The 24,863-nt window shown below is 39.6% G+C and overlaps 1 protein-coding gene across 6 annotated transcripts in view; it reads left to right on the top strand.

Annotated features, from left to right (window-relative positions):
- Positions 1-295: 295 nt before the first annotated feature.
- The window catches only part of LOC149262963 (protein VAC14 homolog), a 194,730-nt gene continuing 170,162 nt past the window's right edge, over positions 296-24,863 (top strand). For 5 of the 6 annotated variants that reach the window (XM_089425520.1, XM_089425518.1, XM_089425510.1 and 2 more), the window contains exons 1-3: positions 296-1,109; positions 17,510-17,623; positions 17,979-18,044. In XM_089425520.1, coding sequence (XP_089281646.1) covers positions 1,020-1,109; positions 17,510-17,623; positions 17,979-18,044 — 270 coding nt within the window. In that variant the 5' untranslated portion in view covers positions 296-1,019. The remainder of the gene's footprint in view (positions 1,110-17,509; positions 17,624-17,978; positions 18,045-24,863) is intronic. The other variant, XM_089425506.1, reaches the window with a different exon arrangement.

Here is a 24,863-nt window from a genome sequence, read left to right as displayed (position 1 = left end):
CTCTGCCTCGTTTCACAACTATAACTTGGATTTACAAAAATCATTACCGGATAACCAGAATTTCCATAACTTTCGAAAGAACTCCTCACTCCTCTGCCTCGTTAGACTAGGTGAAAAAAAAACTTATTTGGGTGGGGTAAGTCTCCGTTGGACCCAATTTGGGCAAGTTGACTAAGTCTCTAAACCGTTAGAAGGGAAGGGGTAAAAAGTTGGAACATATCACAATGGATCAAAAATGACGGTATAGACCGAAGTGGGAAGCAAAATATGGAAAATATTACAATAAATGCAAATGGTCTTTAGAGAAGTTGGAACCAAATGAGCGACAAGATGGAATAAATGCAAATTGGCATGAGAGAATACAACTGTAACTGTAATAGCCTAGCCCAGTCTTCATGTTTCATTTCAGTGTTCAACGAGAACAAAAACAATAACAAAGCGTCACTCAACAGGCAGCTGCTCTCCAGATCCCTCTCTGCAACACACAGCGCCACTCGACGAAAACTGCGCGAGGACGATCAGTCTGCGTAGAGGGGAAATACGCCAAAATAATTTGTTATTCAAAGACCCGTGGTATCATGGAAAGGCCAGAGGGGGGCAGCGTTGAGGAATCAACATCCGCTGATCTGCGCGTATTCTGCGCAGCTAGGGCTTTATCCTCCGACTTCTAGCGGTCTTCGACGCGGTTTTATATTAATTACTTAATATTTTTGATTTCCGGTTATGCAGTCAATAGCCGAAGTCAGGGTTTGATTCATCCGCGTGATCCTTTTAACGGAGGCCAGGGTTTGATTCGTCCACGTGATCTTCATAAATACCGCGCTTTTGAAAGAGAAAATGAGTTTTGGTACTGTTGTTATCTTCATCGGTGTCCTTGAAGGACAAGGAAGAAGCCTGCGGTGACGGGAGCGACCGTGGACAAGAATTGGGGGAGCAGGTGCTCGGCTTTCCTTGCACATATATGCTGCCCCGAATTGTTATCATTATCAGTATTATTATCTTCTCCCAACGGCGACAGAATGACGGATATATCTTCTCTTCTTCCTACGTCCGTGCTCCGAAATCTCGCGGACAAGCTCTACGAGAAGCGCAAAAACGCGGCCTTGGAGGTAATGCTTTCCTTTTTTACCATTAAAAATGCTTTTTAGGTTTTGGATCTTATTCAGCACCCTATGCAATGCAGATTTGCTGATTTCTTTTCCTTCCTGCTAGTCTTTTAACGTATACTGAGTGGATAACGATAACTTAAAGAAGAACGCTAATCATAAAATTTTGGACTTCCTAGAAATCCTTGTCCGTACTGTTCTCTCATTTTCGAGCGCCTTCCAAAGTGCGGGGATCGAAACTGCAACTCAACCATCCCACCGTAGCTGTAGGTGTCGGCCTTACCAGTTGCCGCTTTGGTGCGGTGTGGATACAGTTATAGCAATTGTTTTGGTGGCGTTGGCAAAAGTTGCAAACTCTGTGAGATGAAAGAAAGGTTAAAGCGGCATCGGTCGTTGTCAATTGGGATGTCTACGCCCTGGATTTTGAATAGAGGAATGAAACACAAGTAAATTGGGCAGCGTAGGGTTACTATGCACAAGTAGACAAATAAAGATCAGTTAAATTCTCTTCATTTCCCCATCAATCTGTTGATAATTCAGTGAGGATTAAACCCTGGAATATCTAAGTACTGCTTTGCACAACCTTTTTCTATCACCAAGACAATGAGATGAATGGCTTCGTCAAATTGTCCCAGATATATGACTTTTAGAAACTCTTGAGGAAACAAATTTTCTTTAAGAAGCTAAAACATCCATTAAGATACTGCGAACTACGATAATATTTAATAAAAAGTTATTTGCCTTTAGCCTTAGTAGAATGCATGCTCTCCAGAATGAAATAGACCAGTTTTAAGTTTCTTTTAATTTATATTTGCACCAAATGAACCGAAGTATGTTCCAGATAAATTTAGTTAGTGCCTTAACAACCTGCAGTATCTCTCAACTAGGTCATGAGCTACACAGAACTAGTAAAATCTAGTTTATCTGGACAGAATTTCATTGCTGAAACATTCCTGAAACTGAAATTATTTAACATTCAGCTTTACGTGACTTGCTGTTGGTATAGGTGCGAAGATGTACAAAACCTTGCAAAGTCTAGTACTCCCTGACAGTGCTAAAATCTTACGTACTTAAAACTGATTTTATCTTTTATTTTAGCTTTTCAGCTAAAGCTTTTTGACTTGATCCATCTGAAATATCACTCTATGCAACGTAGCCCTAATCAAGTAAGGGTGACTTGTTCATAAATAAATCTTATGCAGATTATTAAAATTTATTAACGCAATTTGAGCTGTAATCCCGAGCTTAGGTTTCTCTGGCCAGTTAATCAACGGGATAAATGTAAGAGAAGTGAATGGCAGCAATTGGCAATTCATAGCAAGTTGAAGTTCTGATGGTGATTAGGTTTTCTGTTTCCCTTACATTGAGTTTGGGGTAACCAGCAATGAACATACAAAGTCTTATAGGAATCCTATTGCCTGAAGACTCTATCACTGAGAAAGCCATGGTACCTATTTCATGGGTCACTTTAGACAGATCTATATTTCCCTGTAAATTATAACAACTATTTTCTATGTTGTATATCACATACAACTATCTCTGACTATTCAGGTAAGATATTTCTGTAACTCTGGGTGTTGATTTTCTTCTAAACGTGTTATCTAATTACTGGTGGAGATACTTTAAAATGTTGTCCTAATAAGTTAATAACCCATGATTCTATTGAATTTTACCAGCTTCATTCTTAGCAGAAGTCTTAACTGATTTCCTAGCAAAAGTGAAGTAAACTATAACTTTGCTCAGCACATGTAATTTACACATGTAATCTGGCAGCTGAAAGGGATGATTTGATGGATTGAATCGCTGAAACAAGTTGCAAAGTTGGCAACTTGTGAATCTTTAATATATGTCATTAGCTACTAAAGGAAAGGAAAAACAACACATTTTCTCAGTTTTTTGGTGGTTCACAAATGTGTACAAACAAATGGTTGTGTAAACATTTGAGCTGTACCCTTTCATTTCCCTTCCTTTGCTTGCCACAGTTACTGGATCATTTAGAAATGCACAGACAAGCTGATTCCTCCTCCTGAATCTAGATACTGGCACATCTCAGGTGTACATGGTTTTCTTTTATCTGAATTTTATATTACAAGTTTTGTCCTTTTTAGCTGCTTAGCTGCTCAACAACTACTTTTGGGATTATGGTCACTTTTGATGAGCTAAGTAAAACTGATTCCACAGCACTGCAGTTATGCCTTCTGGTTGGCCATGGCTGAATGCTAAGTATACTTCCATTTTTAAAATGAATTGCAGCTCTAAATTTTGAGTGGGGACCCTAAACACTCTGTTCAAAATTTTGGGCAGGGATTTTAACCACTATTTGAATTTTTGATTCTAAACACTGGATGCATTCATTATCAGCTAGTTAGATCTTTGGTCAATGCCTGAGTTATTGGAACCACCCTTCTGACTATTTTTAGAATGTCACGATGGTGTCCATATTTCTCTGGTTAATCTCATTTTCAATTATGGTTGTGACTTATTGTGGCATCTGTCAGAATTTTACATATACAATTGCAGATTCACAAAACAGCAAATTGGAAGATATAAATAAAATAAAATAATTTTATTGATTTCTGATGATAGACCACAAAAGTAGGTCAGTGGGACTGAAGAATACAATGTAACTCCTGGAAAATGCTGAAATTGATACAAAGAAAGAAACCTACATAATTATAACATCAGAACATATGTGTAAAACCGTGACAAAGGTATGGTAAAATGTAAAACACTAAGTGAGTTTGTCCAAGACTAGAAAGGTGGACAACCCAACCCAAGAACCTATCAAGAGAAAAAGAGAGAGATATTAGACGATGAGGCTGTTGATGTCAACTTGAGTATGGTGGCCGAGGTTGAGGGGGATGAACTGGGGATTGGCTCATTGTCGGAGTCTTTTGGAACCATCGGGGAGCTCGACTGCATGGTCTTAGAGGGGATGTAGGAGTTAGGGATACTCCTAGCATTTGAGGTCGAAAGAAGGAAACTATTGTGTATGAGGCTATGAGCTAGGGATACTCCTAGCTTTTGAGTTCGAAAGAAGGAAACTGTGAATGGATCTTCGATCGCTCTTCTAGATCTGGGGGGTAGTCTGAAAGTTGGAGGTGCTATTCTCTGGATTTGTTTGGAGCTAATCTCTCAAATGATCTAAGAATGTGTGGCTTGATGGATGGATTGGCACCTTCGAACATGTCTCAATAATATCAGGTGGTCCCTGAGAGGGGGAGGCTGAGGAGAAATCAAGGGTCTCACCATCTTGTTGTCTGGTGCACCTTGTTGTTTGTTGCTCCAATCTGATGGGTCAACAAGGGAAGTATGAGGTAATTGGCTTGGTTATTCGAGGGCAAGACATGGCGTGCAACAAATGATATCTACGACTGAAAATATCCCGGATGAATAGGGCTAAGCATCTCTAGTCCTGGTACTAAAAGAAGGTGGAGAGAGAGCCCCCTTGAGTCCCTATGGATTCAAATGATAACATCCATTGATCTCATTGTATAGGGGATGCCAAAAAATGAAGTGCATTGTCATCTCCAACTCTTGAAGGCGACATACTTGGAAGGTTTGATGAGATCATGGTATATGGTGATTAGTCTCTATCTAGAGTCTATGGGAGTTGACTCGGAGCTGTCCAAAAGGCATGTTGCACGAATGCATCCAATGTATGCATGTCTAAGGTGGGTGGACAATGATGCCATCTCATAGCTTCAAAAAGTGCTCTAGGTAGAAAGACGTCTTCGAGCTATAAGCCTTGTTGGAGGTGAGATCCAACTTTCCAAGTGATTTGATTGTAAATTTTTTAGATATCCTCTTTGATAGCCTGGTTCAGTACATATGTAGTCAACAAGAGATGGCATGACGCATCAAGGGAGAATCTGAACAGAGGAAGGTACTATGGTTAGATAGTACTCAACTGAAGAAGCTGAGATGGGTCAACAAGGAAGTATGAGGTAATTGGCTTGGTCATTCGAGAGCAGGGCATGGTGTGTAACAAATGAGATCTACAGCTGAAAATATCCCTGATGAATAGGGCTAAGCATCTCTAGTCCTAGTACTAAAAGAAAGTAGAGAGAGAGCCCCCTCGAGTCCTATAGAGGCAAATGATAAAATCCTTTGATCTCATTGTAGAGGGGATGCCAAAAAATGAACTGCGTCGTCATTTCCAACTCTTGAAGGCGACATACTTGGAAGGTCTAATGAGATCATGGTATATGGTGATCTGTCTCTATCTAGAGTCTATGGGAGTTGACTCGGAGTTGTCTAAAAGGGATCTTGCACGAGTGCATCCAATGTATGCTTATATAAGGTGGGTGGACAATGATGCCATCTCACAGCTTCAAAAAGTGCTCTAGGTAGAAAGACTTTTTCGAGCTAAGCCTTGCTGGAGGTGAGATCCAACTTTCCAAGTGATTCGATTGTAAATTTTATAGATATCCTCTTTGATAGCTTGGTTCAGTACATGTGTAGTCGACAAGAGATGGCATGACGCATCAAGGGAGAATTTGAACAGAGGAAGGTGCTCTGGTTAGATAGTACTTGACTGAAGAAGTTGAGATGCCTCTAAGAACCAACCTTGCGTTCGACCAAAGAGCCTTCAAAGAGCAATGTCCAAGGTAGGGATACCTCCCTCACTCAGTAGCAAAGTCTTTGAGAGATCAAAGTTTATAAAGGAAAGAACCAAGCGAAAAATGACCTCGAGGTGGAAAGGGTGGATGTAGAACTTTGCATGAAGGAAGGGCATGGAACCATTTGCTTCCCTTGGATGATGCACTTGAGAAGTAAAGTCTGTACTTTCCCTAACCTAGTTTAGTATGTTTACAACAAGCCCGATCCTTAGATCTTGGAGCCATAGAGAACTGTGTTTTTGATAATCACTTCCATGAGATAGAGTTTGTTTGAGATGTCCTAAGACTACCCTTGGAAGCATTGTCTCTTGATGAGGTCCAAGGAACTGTACCCTTTACTGAGTTGAGGCTGAAGGGCCTATTGCAAACCAAAATGAGGACTTTGTGAATTGTACCCCGATGCAAGTGTAAGTTGTGGTTATCTCAATCTCTGTCCCTTGGTAGTAGAGATGTAGTTTGTAAGAGAGCTCTTTGGTACATTGAAGATTAAAACCTTGATTTTACCTAGGTTGACCGTCAATTATTAGAGGTCACAAAATTGGATAGTATGTTGATTTGTATCTATAAGCACTTGGTAGTAGAGACGAACAAGACCAAGTCATTGGTGAATAGGAGCAAAGGGGATCAACACTTGATGTAGAAGACAACCATCGCTCTCTTGAATATGCCCACGAAGGACTCTAGCTCATCAATATAGATCCCAAAGAGGATTGGTGAGAGGGGGCACCCCTATTTTACCCCAATGGTACTTTGGTTGAAGTTGGAAAGGTTTTGTGCCATCTTGAAGTGTCCTTGAACTATCTCATACAATCTCATGATGGCTGCCAGTAGAGTCTCAAATATGCCAATGTCGTGGAGTATGGAATAATGACTCCTTCGGGACCATGTCAAATGCTTTTTGGGAGTCTAAAAAACAATTTTAAACCTTCACAAAGCAATGATGAGCCTCCTTAATAATGGCTTAGAGTGTGAAGATGTGATCACTCATATGTTAATTGGGGCAAAAATTTGCCCTCTAGCCCTAAGATGAAAGCTCTCTAGCTCCTTAGAAAACCACTAATGTAAGATTGTTGTGTAAAGATTGGAGAATGTATGACCCACATTGATTGTTTGATAATTGCTTGTTTCACTATTGCTCTTCGATTTGTGTATAGTATGAATAATGCATTTTTCCTAGGAGGGGGAAGCTTGAACATACAACATTATTAAATAAATCAGCAATATGGGAATTAAGGAACTCGACCAACGTTGCACGAAGCAGGGACACAAAAGTATCATTTCCCCAAAATCTAGGAAGCAAAGTGTCTATTATATATATATTTTGCATTTATATTAAAAAAACATCCCAAATACCAAATTAGTTGTAGATGACATGAAAACATGCATATATTTACATAAATCAAGGTAGATATGGCATCCATGATTCCATTGTACATCAACGATTAATTATTCGAGCATCAACCATCTAGATTCTAGCAATTACAAACATACTTCAAATTTTTAAGCATATTATAAAACATAAAACATTTAGAAGATAAGATCATCAAACATTCAAGTAACTTATCTAGCAAGTGAGCATCTGTCAACATTAGGCATGTCCAAAATTCAAATAATAATGTTTACAAAATAGGCCATTTTGCCGCCACCAAGACTCAAGTACACACTGAACTAGGAAGAGTTAGACAAAACAATTCAAATTCACCACAAGCCTATAAGTCTCATCTATGACAAAAGTAGTAAATTGTGAATATATCTACTAATCTCTCCTCCTTCCACCACGAATATGACATGAGCCTCCACGTGGTGGCAATGAAGACGATGGTGGCTCTGGAAGTTGTGGCAGTGGCTGTGGAATTGATGAAGATGAAGCCCTTGTTGTTGGTGTTGAAGCATGGAACTTGGAAACCAAGGGACCGGATGGGGGTGGCATCTCAACTTGATCATCATCATCCTGGATAAGAGCATCCTCCAATTGCTCTAATTGCGACACTTCATCCTCCAAATTGGGCTCCTCTAGATTTTTGTCCCAAACCTTACGGCCTTTATTAGTCTTTGCATCATCACAGTAATGGGACAACAATTGCAAGTTGTAGTGAACATAAACCAAGCTCTTTGCCCAACCTAAATTTAACCTGTTCCTTTTAACACTATGGATGAAACAATAAGAGCTCCAACACCTCTCTGCAGAAGAAGTGTTTACCACCTGTGATAGCACCCGTAATGCCAAAGTTTGTAGAAATGGGGTTGCACCTCCATGCATTTTCCACTACTCACGAGAAGAAAAATTCTCTCGATCTCTAATTGCATGCATGCTCCCAAATGGACCAATGCTAAGCGTATGGTTTCTCAACTGTTTCTGTACCATGGCAGCCTCCTCCTCATCAGGGACTAATTTATCCATTGCTTTCATATAACCAGAATCCATATAGAACCTTTGGATCTAGGGGTGGTTTTCTCCTGCTCCCCCCGGCCAAGCTACCGGTGTTGAAAGCCATGATGGATGATAGTATTTAGTTGTTAGAACAATGCTAGGGCATGCAATGGAATGTTTAGCATATCCCATTGTTTTTCCACCTCTGCACGAATAGAATTGTACAAGGTGATATCTCTAGGCTCAACAATGTGTTTAATCTGCCCCAACATGCTATCCATTTGCTCATACACCTCCCCACTTATTGGCCGATCTGAATCTACAAACTTGATCATGTAATAAATTGGTTTGGTGAATTGCAAAATATATTTAATCTGTGACCAAAAGAACATGTCAAGAATAGTGTCCTTGCTTTACATTAGCACCATGTCTATCAGTGTTAATTCCCTCCCATGATTCAGAGGTCACCATCATATTAGTTAAAGTTTGTCTCACCTTCACTAGCCGCCTAAAGCTGAGGTAATAATTTGCAAAAATAACTTGCAAATCTTGTTTTTGCAAGTTTAAGCAACTACAACTTGGAGTAAGTGCCATAAAAGTAGTTTACCCGTGTATGCCCTTCGATAAATTTAATGAGTTGCTTCCCTCTCTTGTAAAGCTCATTAATCCATCCACATTCTTTATGCTTCACATTATCATGCATCAGAAGGTTCAATGTGTGCACCAAGCACCTAGACCAAAAGATGTGTGGATGAGTATGTGCAATAATTTTTCCAAATACCTTACAATTTGCTGCATTATCAGTGATCACTTGAACCACATTATTAGGACCAACATTTTTGATTGATTGCAATATGAGATCTACAATGTTTTGGGAAGTTGCATTGACAAAGGAGTCATGACATGTAATAAATACTGCACCACTAGAAGAAACACCAAGAACATTTATCAAATGTTGGTTTCTAATATTTGTCCACCCATTTGATACAATGGATACCCCACAATCCACCCACTCATTTGTAAAACGTGTCAAAGCTCTTTGAACCTTTGCTTTTTCTCTTTCTAATAACACTGTTCTAGCTTTCTCATAGTTGGGGCTCTTGTATCCTTTTGGGGCTTCATTGATGGCCTTAACCATATCATGCCAATAGGGAGAGCGAAGCACATTGAATGGTACACCGCAAGCACAAAGAAATCAGACTATCTTTCCATCCACATCATCCCTCCCAGCAACATTCAAGAAATCCCCTATTGTTCTTCTACTTCCAGAGGTTGCAGAAGTACCATGAGGAGATGAGCTACCAAATCTAGAGGTTGCACTTGATTCAGACTGAGTTTTTTGTTTCTTGTTTTTTTGTTGTGCAACCTCCTCTATTTGGATGTATTTTCTTCTTTGTTCAGTTGAAACGTTTGGGCAAATTTGTATCCCCACGACACCCTTTTTGTCATCACTGTCCAACACCCCACAAAGATGCCTCCTCACATGGGTATATGAACCACTATATGGTTTTCTTCCATGACAACCATGAGGGCGCAAAAACTTATAGCTTCCACCTCCTTTTTTCCCTTCAAGTTTGGTCACATAGTTCCACAAGGGTGTCAATGCAGTTTTCCCCTCTAGTCTTTCAGTGTTCTCTTCAGGTCCATCCCCTTCCTCCTTAAACCCTTCCTCCTCATCATACATTGGGTCACTCATACGGGGACCATTATCCTCTTGTTCTTCTTCCCTTCTATTCTTACTCCCCCTTGCCATCATGAAAACCAAAAGTGGAATGATACACAGAACTTAGAAGCTAAAAGAACACCATCTTGGAATATGATTATAGGTGGTGGACAACCTGCAATTAAATGAGCAAGAAGAAATAATGGGAAAGAGGAGGAAAGTGTGGAGAAAAAATACAAACAACAATGGCAAAAAAATTAGGGAGTTTGGAGTTTGCTCTTACCTATTTAGCTCTTGTAGATGGAAGCCCTTCTTTACTCCTCCAAGCTCCTCCTCCTTCACTGCTCCTAACTCCTCTTTCTTCACTCCTCCAACCTCTCCTCAAGTCTCTCTTCTCCTCCCTTTCTCCTCTCTTCTCGAAGCTCTCCAAAAATACAAGAGTGAGGAAATGAGAGGAGAAAAAGAGTTTTATTCCCCTCATTCTTTTCCCTAACCCGAGCTAAACCCACCCCAACCATAATTAAGCAAAAAAAAATAAAATTAAGTGCGTCCACCTCGAGGAATTGACCGATGGTGTACGAAACCGCTCGGGATCCACCCGGAGTCAGCCTCGATCTGCAACGGATCCACGGGTGATTTAGCCTCGGAGCCGCAAATTGCGTCAACACGGTTCCTGTTTCCGAATTACGATTTCGGGGCCGGATCACCCACAGATCCATATGAGCCACGAATCCAGCTTTTGATTGGGGGGGGGTTCTTGCAACACTGGATTGGACGCCATGCTTAAGGAATTTGGTTTGAAGTCCTTCTTCATCATCTGGTTTGTTGGTACACATAGCTTTGAATGCTCTCTTAATGTCTTGCATAAAGGAAAGGTGGCAAGTAGGGGGGGTGGAGGAGGCTTGGGTAAGAGGTTGTCTAGGAATATGGTAAAGGGTTGTGGTGTAGGAAAACATGGTCTGTGTGTAGGCAAGGCAAAATGTTATGGAATCGAGGAAAATAGGCATGCCAGAAGGCTTTTAGGGAGTGGCAGAGGGCATCACAAAGTTTCCATCGCTTTCGAGAGAGAAATGCTCATTTTTTATGGTGAAGGAGATTACAATATGTTTTGCAGAGGTGAGGGGAGGAAGATGGGTTTTGTGTGAGGGTGAGACAAAGCTATTTGTGGAGGGATTTGCATTTCATCATCAAACCAAAGATTCATGGGGTAGGAGCCAGGGGTAGGTTTGTGGTGTGATGATGATTAGAGTGGGGTAAGAGTCAAGGGTTACTTCCACGAGGGCTGAGGAAAGTATCTCATATTTGGCTATAGTTGTTTCCAATGATTTGAACTGAGAAATGGTGGGGAGTAACTCCTTAAGTTGGGTGATGTAAGATGCGGCATAATCTCTATCAAATAGGAAGGTGGTGAGGGGGGATGGTGAGGTGGGATGGGAGGTAGGAGAAAGGGGACATAAATTAGGGAGGGAGAAGGTGAGGAGGGTATGGTTTGCTAAGGGGAGGTGGGAAATTGGGAGGTGTTGAATATGTAGGAGAAGGTCTTGGTTGGCTAGGACATAGTCAACCATAGGCTTCCCCATTGTGGGGGAAGCAAGGAAAACCTCTTGATCCCGAGAAACAATGTAGCCTGTTCAGGATCAATAAACCATAGAATTCACCAATTTGCAAGAGTTGTCTCCCATAGCTTGTGAGGGGTCCATTCTTGTCCTGTGAACTCATATGAAGACCCATAAACTCTTGCTCCAACTTTTGTTATACATAGCTCACAAATAATGTTTTACATAACTTCAAGGAGAGATTGTCGAGGAATATGGTAAAGGGTTGTGGTGTAGGTGGGATCGAGGAAGAAGGGCGCCAAATGGCTTCCCGGTGGCAGAGGGCATCACAATGTTCCTGTTGCCTCTAAGAGAGAACTGCTCATTTTTATGGTGAAGGAGACTACTGTATGTTTTGTAGAGGTGAAGGGAGGAAGATGGGTTGCTTGTGAGGGTGAGACAAAGCTATTTTTGGAGGGATTTGCATTCATCATCAAACCAACAATTCATGGTGTAGGAGCCAGGGTTAGGTTTGTGGGTGTGATGATGAATAGAGTGGGATAGGAGTCAAGGTTGCTCTCGAGAAGTATCTCATATTTGGCTATGGTTGTGTCTAATGATTTGAAGTGAGAAATGGGGGGGGGGCAACTCCTTAAGGCAAGTGATATAAGATGCGGTGTAATCTCTATAAAAAAGGAAGGTGGTGAGGGGGGATAATGAGGTGGGCTGGGGGGTAGGAGAAAGGGGAGGGGAATTAGGGAGGAAGAAGGTGGGGAGGGTATGGTCTGCTAGGGGAGGTGGGAAATTGAGAGGTGTTGAATATGTGGGAGAAGGTCCTGGTTGGTCAGGACATAGTCAACCGCAGGCTTCCCTTCCCCATTGTGGGGAAGCAAGTAAAAGCTGTTGAGCTCGAGAAAGAAGGGAGCCGTTCAGGATCAATAAACTATGGGATTCACCCAATTGCAAGAGTTGTCTCGTGTAGCTTGTGAGGGGTCCATTCTTGTCTTGTGAACTCCTATGAAGACCCACATACTCTTGCTCCTGCTCTGGTTAACATAGCTCCGAAAGAATGGTTTACATAACTTCAAGGAAAAGCATATTCACTTCATATTCCCAATATCTAATTCTTTTTCTTTTTCCTTTTCCTTAGAAAAAAGTTCATAATTTTTATACATAAAGAAAGAATAACACATTCTGCATATGCTATACACATTTCACGATCCCCCAAGGGGAATCTAATATCAAATATCTCAAAAGATACCATGACTTATGTCATTTAACAATCCAACTCATTACACAAAATGGATCCACAAAAAAGATCCAAAGATCAGTTGTCTAAAAACCACATGATCCTCACATTGTCTGAAAATTCTTAAATTATACATCAAGAACAAATCTTCAACGAACAGATGGCTTATGTCATTTGATATGTCATTCAACCATCCAACTCCTTACAGAAAAGGGATCCACTAAAAAGATCCAACGATCAGTCTTATATCAACTGATATAAAAAAACACATATGATCCTCACACTGTTGGAAACTTCATAAACTATACATCGAGAAAAAATCTTCAACAAGCATATTAAAAACCTCCATGGACAACATCATAAAGATCTTCATGTTAAATTCTTAAAGTAAAAGTGATATTCACCTTTATCTTTCATTTTCATCTGTTTACTTAAATTTTTAACATTCCCATTAGTTGACTCAGGATATTTAAGAGTGGTTCCAACCTCATTGGACATCATATGGAGAAAATAAAATTTGGTATCCTATTCAAAATTTAGTAGACTTTAACAGTTTTCAGAATAAGCATGTGGCTTTTGCAATGCAATATATTAGATGTCATTTTTGGGATGAACTAACTACGTGGAGCAAGTTAATAAACTATGACCATATCCATAAGTGTTAGTCTCGATTGACCAAATTTCTCATAATTTTGAATAATACACATAACACTCATTACTATGGGCGATGCTCATAGGGGTGAAGAAGTGGGGATTGATACTAGCGAAATAAATCACACATCAATCATCACCTCCGAGGCTTGCACCTGGTAACTAGAACTTCCTGAGAGGTTAGCCATCCCAAAACTCATCTGGCTCAAACACGCTTAACTATGGAGTTTTCCCCACAATCAAACCCACTTAACTTGCTACCCCATGATTAGTGGGATTGCGGCATTTCATTAGATTCTATCATGTATGAGGGTATGTGATTGGCAAAGCACCAAGCCCTATATGTAAACCAGTGCTGGTGGTCTTGATTGTTGAACTTTGTTGTCATAGCCTTAGTAAAAATGTACCCTTCACTCAATCCAAAATCATTGATCAAGCAGGTTAAGCTTTTTCTACCATATTTTAAGGCTTGGATTAGGTAGTTTGATCAAAATTGGGCAATGTTGACTAATGTCTCTAGAAAATTGAGGTAGAGGCAAAGGCTAGACAAGAGGAGAAGAATGAAGGATGATACTAGTGATGAGGATCTTGATATAAGTGATGGTGGAACATTGTTTGTGAAAGAGTGGTGGAACATGCATGATGATGCTACCCCACAACTACAACATTTGGTAACATGGGTGCTTTCACAATTGGTGAACACTTTTTGTAGAAAGGTGTTTAGCAACTAGCTTAGTTTATTGTTCTAGACCTTTTGGTCTTCATATTTCAGTGCGTAGATGGCCTATACTGTAATATATATATATATATATATATATATATATATAGACACTTCCGGGATGCTTTGCTTTTGAGGATTTTTGTAAAATGACGCATCATATATACATATATATATATAGACACTTCCGGGATGCTTTGCTTTTGAGGATTTTTGTAAAATGACGCTTCTGATGCTTCACTTCCAAAAAACGCACCTGCTTTGTCCCTGCTTCCTGCAACACTACTATTTTCATTGTTGGTCACTAAAGCATGTGGTTTTGCCACATCATCATCAACAAGTCTATAGGGACATTGTTCCTTTCTGCCTAATGAGATCTTCTTATAGCTACTTTTAGCAATCACAAAACACATTTCTCCCCATATGTTGCCTAATAAGTAGGAGTTGAATGAGATTATTAACGAGGATGTTTATAGACTATATCTGTGTCACTTAGATTGCTCCTCTCGAGGGTTTGAGACCTGAGATGGCCTTTTATGCAAAGAATTTTCAAGAGCTTAGGGATGGCCACATAGTTCGGTCTACTTTTTATTATATGACTTAAAAATTTGTATGTTTTTTTGTATTTGATAGAATATAGATTCTAGATGGTTGATGCCTGATTAATTAATCATTAATGTACTATGGATGCCATTTCTATCTTGATTTATGTACAAGAATGCATGCTTATATATATATATATATATATATATATATATATATATATATATATATATATTCACGCTTCCGGGACACTTCGCTTCTGAGTATTTTTGGAAAATGACACTTTTGGTGCTTCACTTCCAAAGAATGCACCTGCTTTGCCTCCGCTTCGTGCGACACCGCTGTTTCCATTGTTGGTCACTAGAGCATGTGGTTTTGCCACATCATCATCAACAAGTCTATAGGGACATTGTTCCTTTCTGCCTAATGAGATCTTCTTATAGCTACTTTTAGCAATCACAAAACACATTTCTCCCCATATGTTGCCTAATAAGTAGGAGTTGAATGAGATTATTAACGAGGATGTTTATAGACTATATCTGTGTCACTTAGATTGCTCCTCTTGGGGGTTTGAGACCCGAGATGACCTTTTATGCAAAGAATTTTCTAGAGCTTAGGGACAACCACATAATTCGGTCCCCTTACACGCTTTGACATTGGAAGCATGGGCTCAATATCCATTTGGACCAGTTTAGATTGTGGATCTCATCAGCTTTGAGTGGAAGCTAAGCAATGTATTCCATGGGATGACAAATTAGGGCAGATTTGCCATAGGTAGGAGATGACAGAGGAACACATTATTTTTAGATGCCTTTGGTATCATGAGATACATGGTTAGTTCCAATGCTTGTTTCGAGAGCCTTATTATTCCCTTTCCACTTTTTCCAGCTTTCAGATCAGCAACACTTGGTGTTATATATGAGAGAGGACCTCAAGTTTAGATCTTACTTTCTTTGGCCACCCAACTTGGTGGACTCTACTTAGAGGATCACGTATTTCTTTAATTTTTTTTCTGGTGCTCCAGGTGTATAGGGACATAAGAGGCAGATAGAGAACAACACCACTTCAGTGCCCAGTTCTGTTGTACATAGGGAGGCAATCTGACTGCTGCCAGCGAGAGCTTGTGGAGTTGCTGTCTTAGATCTCAGGACAGTTTGGACTGTCTTCTTCCTCCAGTTACCAGCAACAGTCCACCTCTCCTAGACAGAGAAAGTTCTCTATCCAAAGGTTCTTTCCTTTGGTCTTAGATGGTAGGAGAGTTGCACATTTGAGAGCGAAGACTTGAAGGGAGGACAAAGTTACAAACCCCCCTCCAGTGACAGGCACTTGGATTCTTGAGGCTCTTTTCTTTGCCCCATCTTATAGAGAATTGTGTTTCACTTTGCCTTTGCCCATTGGAGATTAGATCTTATAGATTAGCTTTACCTTCTTGCTTTAATAGGGATTGCCTTTGCATTTTGGTGTTGTATCATCGCTAATGTACTGAACAGTTCTGTTGACCTACTTCTGGTTATTTGTTGGACATTAATAACCCTATCTTGTCTTATATTATGTACTTCTCTACCAATTGCTAACAACTAATGTCAGATGTCTTCTAATTTCAGAAAGCGCTCTGAAATTGAATCCCCTGCTCTCATATTCATTGAGAAAGATTTCCCCTGTGAAAAGGTGTTGTCCCAGTGTTTCTGCAAGCTTGCAGCTACATCTGGGAATGCTGGGATGCCCCCTCATCCCTAGAAGGGGAAATTGGCCATCTTCTGAGATATCCCTTACAAAAGAACAGGAAAACCCACCTTTATTATTGTTATTACCTTTTATCTAGTACATCGCAAGCCCTAGTACTTGTCTTATATAAGAAATTGTACGAAGACCCCATTAGCTTGTGTGTAACCTCCAACCTCAGATGATGCTATGAGGTCTGCAGACAACCCCAAATAGCTGCTGCAGGGACTCCACTGGGTTGCTGTTTTACCACATTAGTTATCTATATATGTTGTTTTACCCCAGGGTTCATGGGTGTGGTTGCAAGGACAGGGATGCCATTTTTGAAATCAAGGTAAATTGGTGTACAAGGGAGGTGCAAACATATGTATATAGAAAATATGTATTAAAAAAATTAAAACTTCTAAAAACATATATAAAATTTTAAACGTAAATACATGTGATATGAAGTGTAAAACCAAACTCAATACCATTGAACAACATCAGTCAGCAACTTATATGAAGGGTACATAGTTCTAGGGAGTGCAAATCTCGAGGAAAGTTAGTAGGCATACATTCAATGATTTGGCACTGGACACAGTTTGGATCTCTATAATAGATTGTCAAGGAATAGAAAACACAAATCCAACCTTTGTATGGATACACAACATAAATTATATAAAAATTAGAATAAATCTCTATAGTCGGGCATGAAATATGCAGGTCAGATTCTTAGGATAGCTTCCTGGACAGATTCATTTTATAGATCACATGGTAATTCATACATTGAATCAGATTGTTGGGCATTGGGTATGCAGATCAGACCTTAAAAGATGGGATTAGACTGTTCATATAAAAATTTCTTTTTGTTTCAAGGGCATGTCCTTCAAGTTTAGTTGTTGCTGCCTTCCTAGATGTGTACCCTTGGATGGGAAGAGTTGTCTGTTCGAACTTCGATGACAACAGACATATGTTATAGGATGTCATCCTTTGAAATTTTTGGGTTCCCCTGTTCCATCTCCTTGTCTCTGAAACTCGGTGGAACAAAAGCAAAATGATACTGCATTACTAATTTAAAAAGTTTGTTTTAGATTTAATTATGCATGAGTGTTAAAATGTATAACTTGAGTTACAAAACTTGCACACTTTATCTATCACATTTTCATTTTTTCTTAGAATCACTCCTATACGTCATGTTTCTTTATAAAGTAGAAATATTTTTGAAACAGTTTTGTTTTTCGTTGTCATAACAATCATGGGCAATGGATCCGATTAAAGATGTTGTTGAGCTGTTGGTCATTTTTATTTATATGTATTTAATACTGTATTAGTTGTTTTCTTGTGGAATAGGTTGAAGGAGTTGTCAGAACATTGACTGCTGCTGGTGACCATGAAAAGATATCGGCAATAATCAATGTGCTGACGCATGAATTTGCCTTCTCTCCTCAAGCAAATCATCGAAAAGTATGTGATACAGAGCTGTCATTACCTTAAGTCTTCATCTAGAACTTTTGTATCATGGAGATAAGCTAATACAAGTTGACGTTGTTTTCTTCCTAACATTCTGTACTTCCATTGGCACAAATTTGCACATGGAAAGAGGTCAAAGAAATATTCTTTCAAGTAATAAGTTTGTAGGGGGTGTAACTGTTTGTTTCGAGATTATGGCGGAAAAATGTCTGCAGTGATGCATGCCTGTCCCTTGAGGCATGCATCTCTCGAAAGTAACATATCCTCCGTGGGTAATGTTGTTCTACAATATAGAAATATAGAAATATCCTTGTAAACAGTAATCTAACTGCAAGTTTGGCTTTTCTAGGGTGGTTTAATAGGGTTGGCTGCGGCAACTGTTGGTTTGGCATCAGAAGCTGCTCAGCATCTGGAGGTGAGTACCATTTTAGCAGGTCTTGTTTTAGTTCATGATCTTTTTCGCATGTGTTAAAAAAATTGGAAAGTCAATAGGCATATGTGTGAAAGATGTGATATTCTGAAAAATAATTCTAGAAACATGATTTGGTGTAAAAGACGTATTACTAAAAGTAATACTAGAAACATGATTTGCTCTGAATGATATGTACTGTGCTGATTGAAAAGTAAAATGTTAAGTCTAACTGAAATGAATGTGGTGGTAAAATATATTTTTATCATCTATAATGGATCACTTGTAGTGAGCTCAAGGTGATGCCTTTTTAAGAAAGGGCAATTATTTTGTGAAGAAAATTTATTCTTCTTCTTGTTCCTTAACTTTTTCACATGTAAAATGTTTGGAAAGTGAAGACGCAATAGACAAACCACGTGAGAAGCACAGTTAAAAAAAAACTATTCTTGAAATATGATTTTGTAACTTGTTGTTTATATCAATTTGTACTGATTGTAATATTTAATAAACAAATGACACAAGTTTGGCGGGTAAAATCTCTCTGTGTGTCATCTACAGTAGTAGATCACTTGTAGATCACCTAAAGTACAACTATTTATGAGCAGAAAATAGTTCAGTGAATCAATGTCTGTTACTTTGGATGAAAGCTCTGGAAAGTCAATAGGCACACAGTTCAAGAAGCATGGTTTTAACAAATGTAATTCTGAAAACGTTATTTTTTATCAATTTTTGGTGATAAAACTGTAAGTGGCAAGTGAAATATATGTGTGCCCTAAATCTCTATCATCTACAGATCACTTCTGATGAGCTCAAGCTCAAAACTTCTAAGATTTGGTAATTATCTACTGGGGCAGATTTTGCTGTGGATTTTTTCATGTATGTATTTATCTATATATGTCTGTATGTATAATGACCATCTACCTACCTACTCATCCATTATAAGGTGGGTAACTTACTCATCCATTAAAATGTGGGTAACCTACTCATCCATAATAAATGGAGGACTTTGTTATAGTAACTACTTGCCATTGGCATGTATTATAGAAATAATGTGTCGGGATGGGTGTCCGAAGTAACATCCAAATGGGGATGTCCTCAAACCTAATAGGGTGCATCTAAACCTAATGCCAAGGCATCTGAAACTGGAAAACAGTTTTGGTATTCGAAATAACGCTATTCAAAAATTTCAGGGAGTGTGAAAATGACAAATAAAATAATTTAAAAACATTTAAAACATAAGAACACAAAAAGTATTTCTAATTTCTAATTCTAAAAGGTTTGCGCTTTTCATTCCTTTATTTTTGCATTTTTGTTTTATGCACAGACAGGCTATTTCTGGATTTTGCTCCCTTTGAGGGACATTACACTTTGTTTTTTTCCTTATTTCTTGGAACAATGGAAACTTGCCATATGTAGCATTTTTTTAGGAAGTGTCTCAGAAATGTTTCCAGAAACAGAAATGCTCTTTTGCTGGGTGTTTTGTACCTGTTTTGGTTTCCTAAACATTTCTTGGCAGAAAACAGCGGGTGGGCAAGAGATTCCTGTGGCCTTGCCGTAATGTAACTTTTCATAAGATGTTTGTACCAAAATACCAGTTACAACATAACCCCAATTGGATTATACAATTGTGTTTTTATTTTTATTTTTTATCCAAGAATGGGCATAAGAATTAAAAAAGCTAAAAAATTTCAAATTGGAGAAAAAAAATCAAGGTGAATGACCCTTTAGATTCTTACATAACCTTTAAATATACAAGTTTGCAGGTCTGAAGTGATTGGCCATTTCATTTTTTTTTTTTGTGAGTTGTTGGCTCTTTTTGGGAACACTGTGGTTGTTTAACTTTAGTTTTCCACAAATTGAAATATATCTGATTAATCATAGAAGCCGATATTATTACATAGCTTATTTTGTTATTTATGACACTTATCTTTAAATCTTCTATATGATTTGTTTTATGATTTTTTTCATGGAATATATATATATATATATATATATATATATATATATATATATATACACACACGCACACAAATACCTTCATATTCTTGCATATCATACTGTAGTTACATGTGCACAATAGTATAGGACCCTGTCGAATAATTGAGTTCCTAGATAACTGGATGTAAGTAAACTTCTGTCTTAAGAGGCCCACAGGGCTCATGCTGTGCAACCTTTTGGCATTATGGGTCCATATGGCATGGGCCTTATATATATATATATAATGTTGATTCACTGGGGAAAAATGTATAATGTTGATTCTGTCTATTCATACACGTAGCGTTCAAAACTTCACCCATCTTTATAACCCCACCTTTCGTTATTGTGGGCTTACCTGCAAGGTGAGCCTGCAAAAATGGAAAGTATAAAAATTGACAAGTTTTCCAAAACATAAAAGCTTGGTTTTTCAGTACATTTAACTACAACAACAAGGTCTTCACCATATCATCATTCCAGTTGGAAATAAAACACCAGGGATAATTTCTTTTCTATTCACTAGGGATAATGGCCCTTTACAATCCCTTCACAAAATGCCAAATACGAGACAATACTTACAGCTGTTAGCTCTGTAAAAACTGAAGTCCCAACATGCAACAGCTGCTGTTCCTTTAGCAGCTCCAACAGCCAACTCCTTGGGCACCTTGAACTGCTCCTAGTGACTTGGCAGCTCTCCTGGCATGCCCCCTGTACACTCAATCAGCAATCTTCCCATCTAGCAGTTCTTCAACTACATCCTGTAGGCCACGGTCTGCTTCCTCAGTCCTCCTGTAGCAGACTTCAAAGCCTTGGCCTACTTCTTTAGTCCTGAGCCGCCTTGCTGTAGCAAGTTCAGGCAGTCGGCCCCCCTGCACGGAACTCCACAGGGCCACAGCCCTTTCCTTCTTGCTGTGGCCTCCTTGTCTCTCGTTCGGCTACCTTCTCTAGCTGCAGCCAGCCTGGACAGGGCCAGCCTCTCCGGCCTGCGGCCTCCTTTCCTTATGCCACAGATTGCCCTATGCTGTACTTAAACAGTCAGCTGGCCCTCCATAGGGCTAGCTCCTTCCTTCTTGACTGCAGCCTGCTCCCTTTTGTCCCTCAACTGGCTCACCACTGCCCCCTTTCTGCTTGCCAGCCCTTCCTTAGGGCACGACCTCCTTCTTCAGCCTGTGGCTAGGTCTCTTCTAGCTCTCCCACCTGCAAACAGAAAAACCAAAAGCCCTTCCCACCATAGAAAAGATGCCCACCAAAACCCTTGCTGCCGTAGTTGCAGGTCTGCGGTATCCTTGACAAATTTTAGAGCTCAATCAAGAAGAAATCCATTTCATCTTGTCGATGTGAGTTGTTACTTAACACTTTCCATTGGCCTCTTATTTATACTTGACTATTGGTCCCTTTGGAAGCCCCCTTGTCCATCAAGAAACTCCCAACATCAAACTCAACATTAAATTAGAATTAGAATATTAAATGCTTTCCTTGGTTACAAAGGCCACGACTTGGGTGCAAAGCCCATACACTCATAAAATCACTTTATGAGCATTTCTCTTTCACAAGCCTAGCACCAAGGGCATAGAAAAGATGCCCACGAAAACCCTAGTTGCAGGTCTGTGGTATCCTTGACAAATTTTAGAGCTCAATCAAGAAGAAACCCATTTCATCTTGTCAATGTGAGTTGTTCCTTATTGCTTTCCATTGGCCTCTTATTTATACTTGACCATTGGTCCCTTTGGAAGCCCCCTTGTCCATCAAGAAACCCCCAACATCAAACTCAACATTAAATTAGAATTAGAATATTAAATGCTTTCGTTGGTTACAAAGGTCATGACTTGGGTGCAAAGCCCATACACTCATAAAATCACACTTTATGAGCATTTCCCTTTCACAAGCCTAGCACCAAGGGCATAGAAAAGATGCCCACCAAAAACCCTTGCTGCCCTAGTTGCAGGTCTGCATTATCCTTGACAAATTTTAGAGCTCAATCAAGAAGAAATCCATTTCATCTTGTTGATGTGAGTTGTTCCATATTGCTTTCCATTGGCCTCTTATTTATACTTGACCATTGGTCCCTTTGGAAGCCCCCTTGTCCATCAAGAAACCCCCAACATCAAACTCAACATTAAATTAGAATTAGAATATTAAATGCTTTCCTTGGTTACAAAGGCCACGACTTGGGTGCAAAGCCCATACATTCATAAAATCACACTTTATGAGCATTTTTCTTTCACAAGCCTAGCACCAAGGGCACAAAAAAGATGCCCACCAAAATCCTTGTTGCCCTAGTTGCAGGTCTGTGGTATCCTTGACAAATTTTAGAGCTCAATCAAGAAGATATCCATTTCATCTTGTCGATGTGAGTTGTTCCTTATCGCTTTCCATTGGCCTCTTATTTATACTTGACCATTGGTCCCTTTGGGAGGCCCCTTGTCCATCAAGAAACCCCCAACATCAAACTCAACATTTAATTAGAATTAGAATATTAAATGCTTTCCTTGGTTACAAAGGCCACGACTTGGGTGCAAAGCCCATACACTCATAAAATCACACTTTATGAGCATTTCTCTTTCACAAGTCTAGCACCAAGGGCATAGAAAAGATGCCCACTGAAACCCTTGTTGCCCTAGTTACAGGTCTGCGGTATCCTTGACAAATTTTAGAGCTCAATCAAGAAGAATTCCATTTCATCTTGTTGATGTGAGTTGTTCCTTATCGCTTTCCATTGACCTCTTATATATACTTGACCATTGATCCCTTTCGAAGCCCCCTTGTCCATCAAGAAATCCCCAACATCAAACTCAACATTAAATTAGAATTAGAATATTAAATGCTTTCCTTGGTTACAAAGTCCATGACTGCGGTAGTCTTTCAACCGCTTATAGCGAGGTTCGGCACTACCAATCGTTTTCTTTTCACCAATACTTACGATTGTAGACTACGCTTAACATTCCATACTTAGTCTTATTTTCATTACCAAGTATTATTAATGTGTTCCTTTATACAAGTGAAAGCCCATAACATTCACATAACAACATTATACAAGAGAAATGCACAACAATACAAAGGGAGGGGCAACTCCTTGCAATATGAGTCTGCCCGAATCAATATATTATACAATTTTTCCCCTTTTACAAAGTACAGACTAAGTCCTTGGGAAACCCCAAATTTATACTTAGCCAATTTTCACAACTTCGGCAAACTCGATTGCCCAGCTCGTCGGAACCTTCACACGGTCGCCGCACGACTCTCCAACCCTTCGTTCACCTCGTTGCACGATTGTGTTGTTTGCCCAACTCGGGCGCGCCTCCAAGTCGCCACACACGGGCGTCTCTGCCCGAGACACACCTTCGTTCACAATCTCAACACTTCACCAAGTCACCGTGCACACTTGCACGACGGGCGGGTGCTCACCCGAGTCACCCAAAAACCTGTGCCAAGTCGTCGCACAAATCGGGCGCCCACCAACGTTTCACCGTCGGGCACTCCGTCGCATAAACTGGGCGCCACACACACTCGTGCACGCCTCAATCGTCCGTCGGGCGCCACACACCCGTGCACGCCCTCACCCAACCACCGGGGGACCTTGCCCGTGCCCTTCACCCACTACCGAGTCAAACGCGTCCTCTTCGTGCAGCCCTGTCCAAGAATGGGCGCATCTCAACCTGCGCCTTTCCTCCTTAGCTTTGCGCACTTTTAGATCTGCGCCTTACTCCTTCACATGAGTGAAGATGTGATGATCGAATGATTTGCGATGTCCAAATGATTTAACGCGTCCACCAATATATACACTCATAAAATCACACTTTATTAGCATTTCTCTTTCGCAAGCCTAGCACCAAGGGCATGTGAGAGTACCTCCCTATGCTACCTAATCAATAGTATGGAAATTGAAACTAGAGTACTTCTCTAATGGCATTTCCATGATAAACATGTAAATACAAAGATTCAATGAAATTTAACCCAGATATTTGCCCCTAACAAGAAATGGGTTTTCTTCTCCTTGTGTTGCTTGAAAACACTAATAAGAGATTTGCACATGGTTGTTGAGAAGATAAACACTTGCACCTCCTTTCTCACCTTGCAACATGCATTTGCTCAGAAATTCACACCTTGAATCTTGATGAATTTGTTTGATAGTAGATAGATTTGATGGATGATTTCCTTTGTATGTGGTTCCTCTCACAAATTGCAGCTCAGATCAATCTCTGAAAGGTACCTTGACTATCTAAAGACGACTTGATGATGGATCCCTTTCTCACTAGCTCCACATCAAAGAGAAGATAGGGGACAAAGGAAGAAATGTGAATGTTGTATGAAAAGATCAGATTTTAGCTGAAAAGATGCCACTGTATATTGTATGTACAATAAATGAATTACACTATTAAAACCCTAAATTTGGGGTTTGCCCAGCTCTGGCTTCATTTAGTTCCTTTGATTTTTAAGTGACATTAGTATATTATAAAGTTGTCCAAAGTTGAATATGACAAAATCGTTGCTTCCTAATTGATACAATTTGAAGTCTAGTAGCTCCATTTCTTCAAAGGATATACTCTAACAATGATATACATATCAACAATTAATTTGTCTCTATTGCATGTCTTGAAGTTTTACTAGTGGTTAGACACTTCATATGTGAGGGGGAGAGCCTTCAATTATGTGGTCCTGGTTGGTGGAAAGGGGTGAGGGAGATGATAACTGTGATGAAGCTCTATCCTAAATGGAAATGCATGCTCATTTAGCAAGCCTTTTTTCTTTGGAGAAAAAAACCGTAATTTTAATTAAGAGAAATAAAAATTACGTTTTTTAGACGCATTGAGTGTGTATGCAAATCTGAACAATTACTTGCCTGATCCAAAC

This window comes from Pinus tabuliformis, chromosome 6 (genome assembly GCF_031772625.1).
Source record: "Pinus tabuliformis cultivar Carrire ecotype Pingquan chromosome 6, CPIR1, whole genome shotgun sequence".
NCBI classification, from domain to species: domain Eukaryota; kingdom Viridiplantae; phylum Streptophyta; class Pinopsida; order Pinales; family Pinaceae; genus Pinus; species Pinus tabuliformis.
Note: the sequence above shows the minus strand (reverse complement) of the source record. Positions and strands in the feature narration are given on the sequence as shown.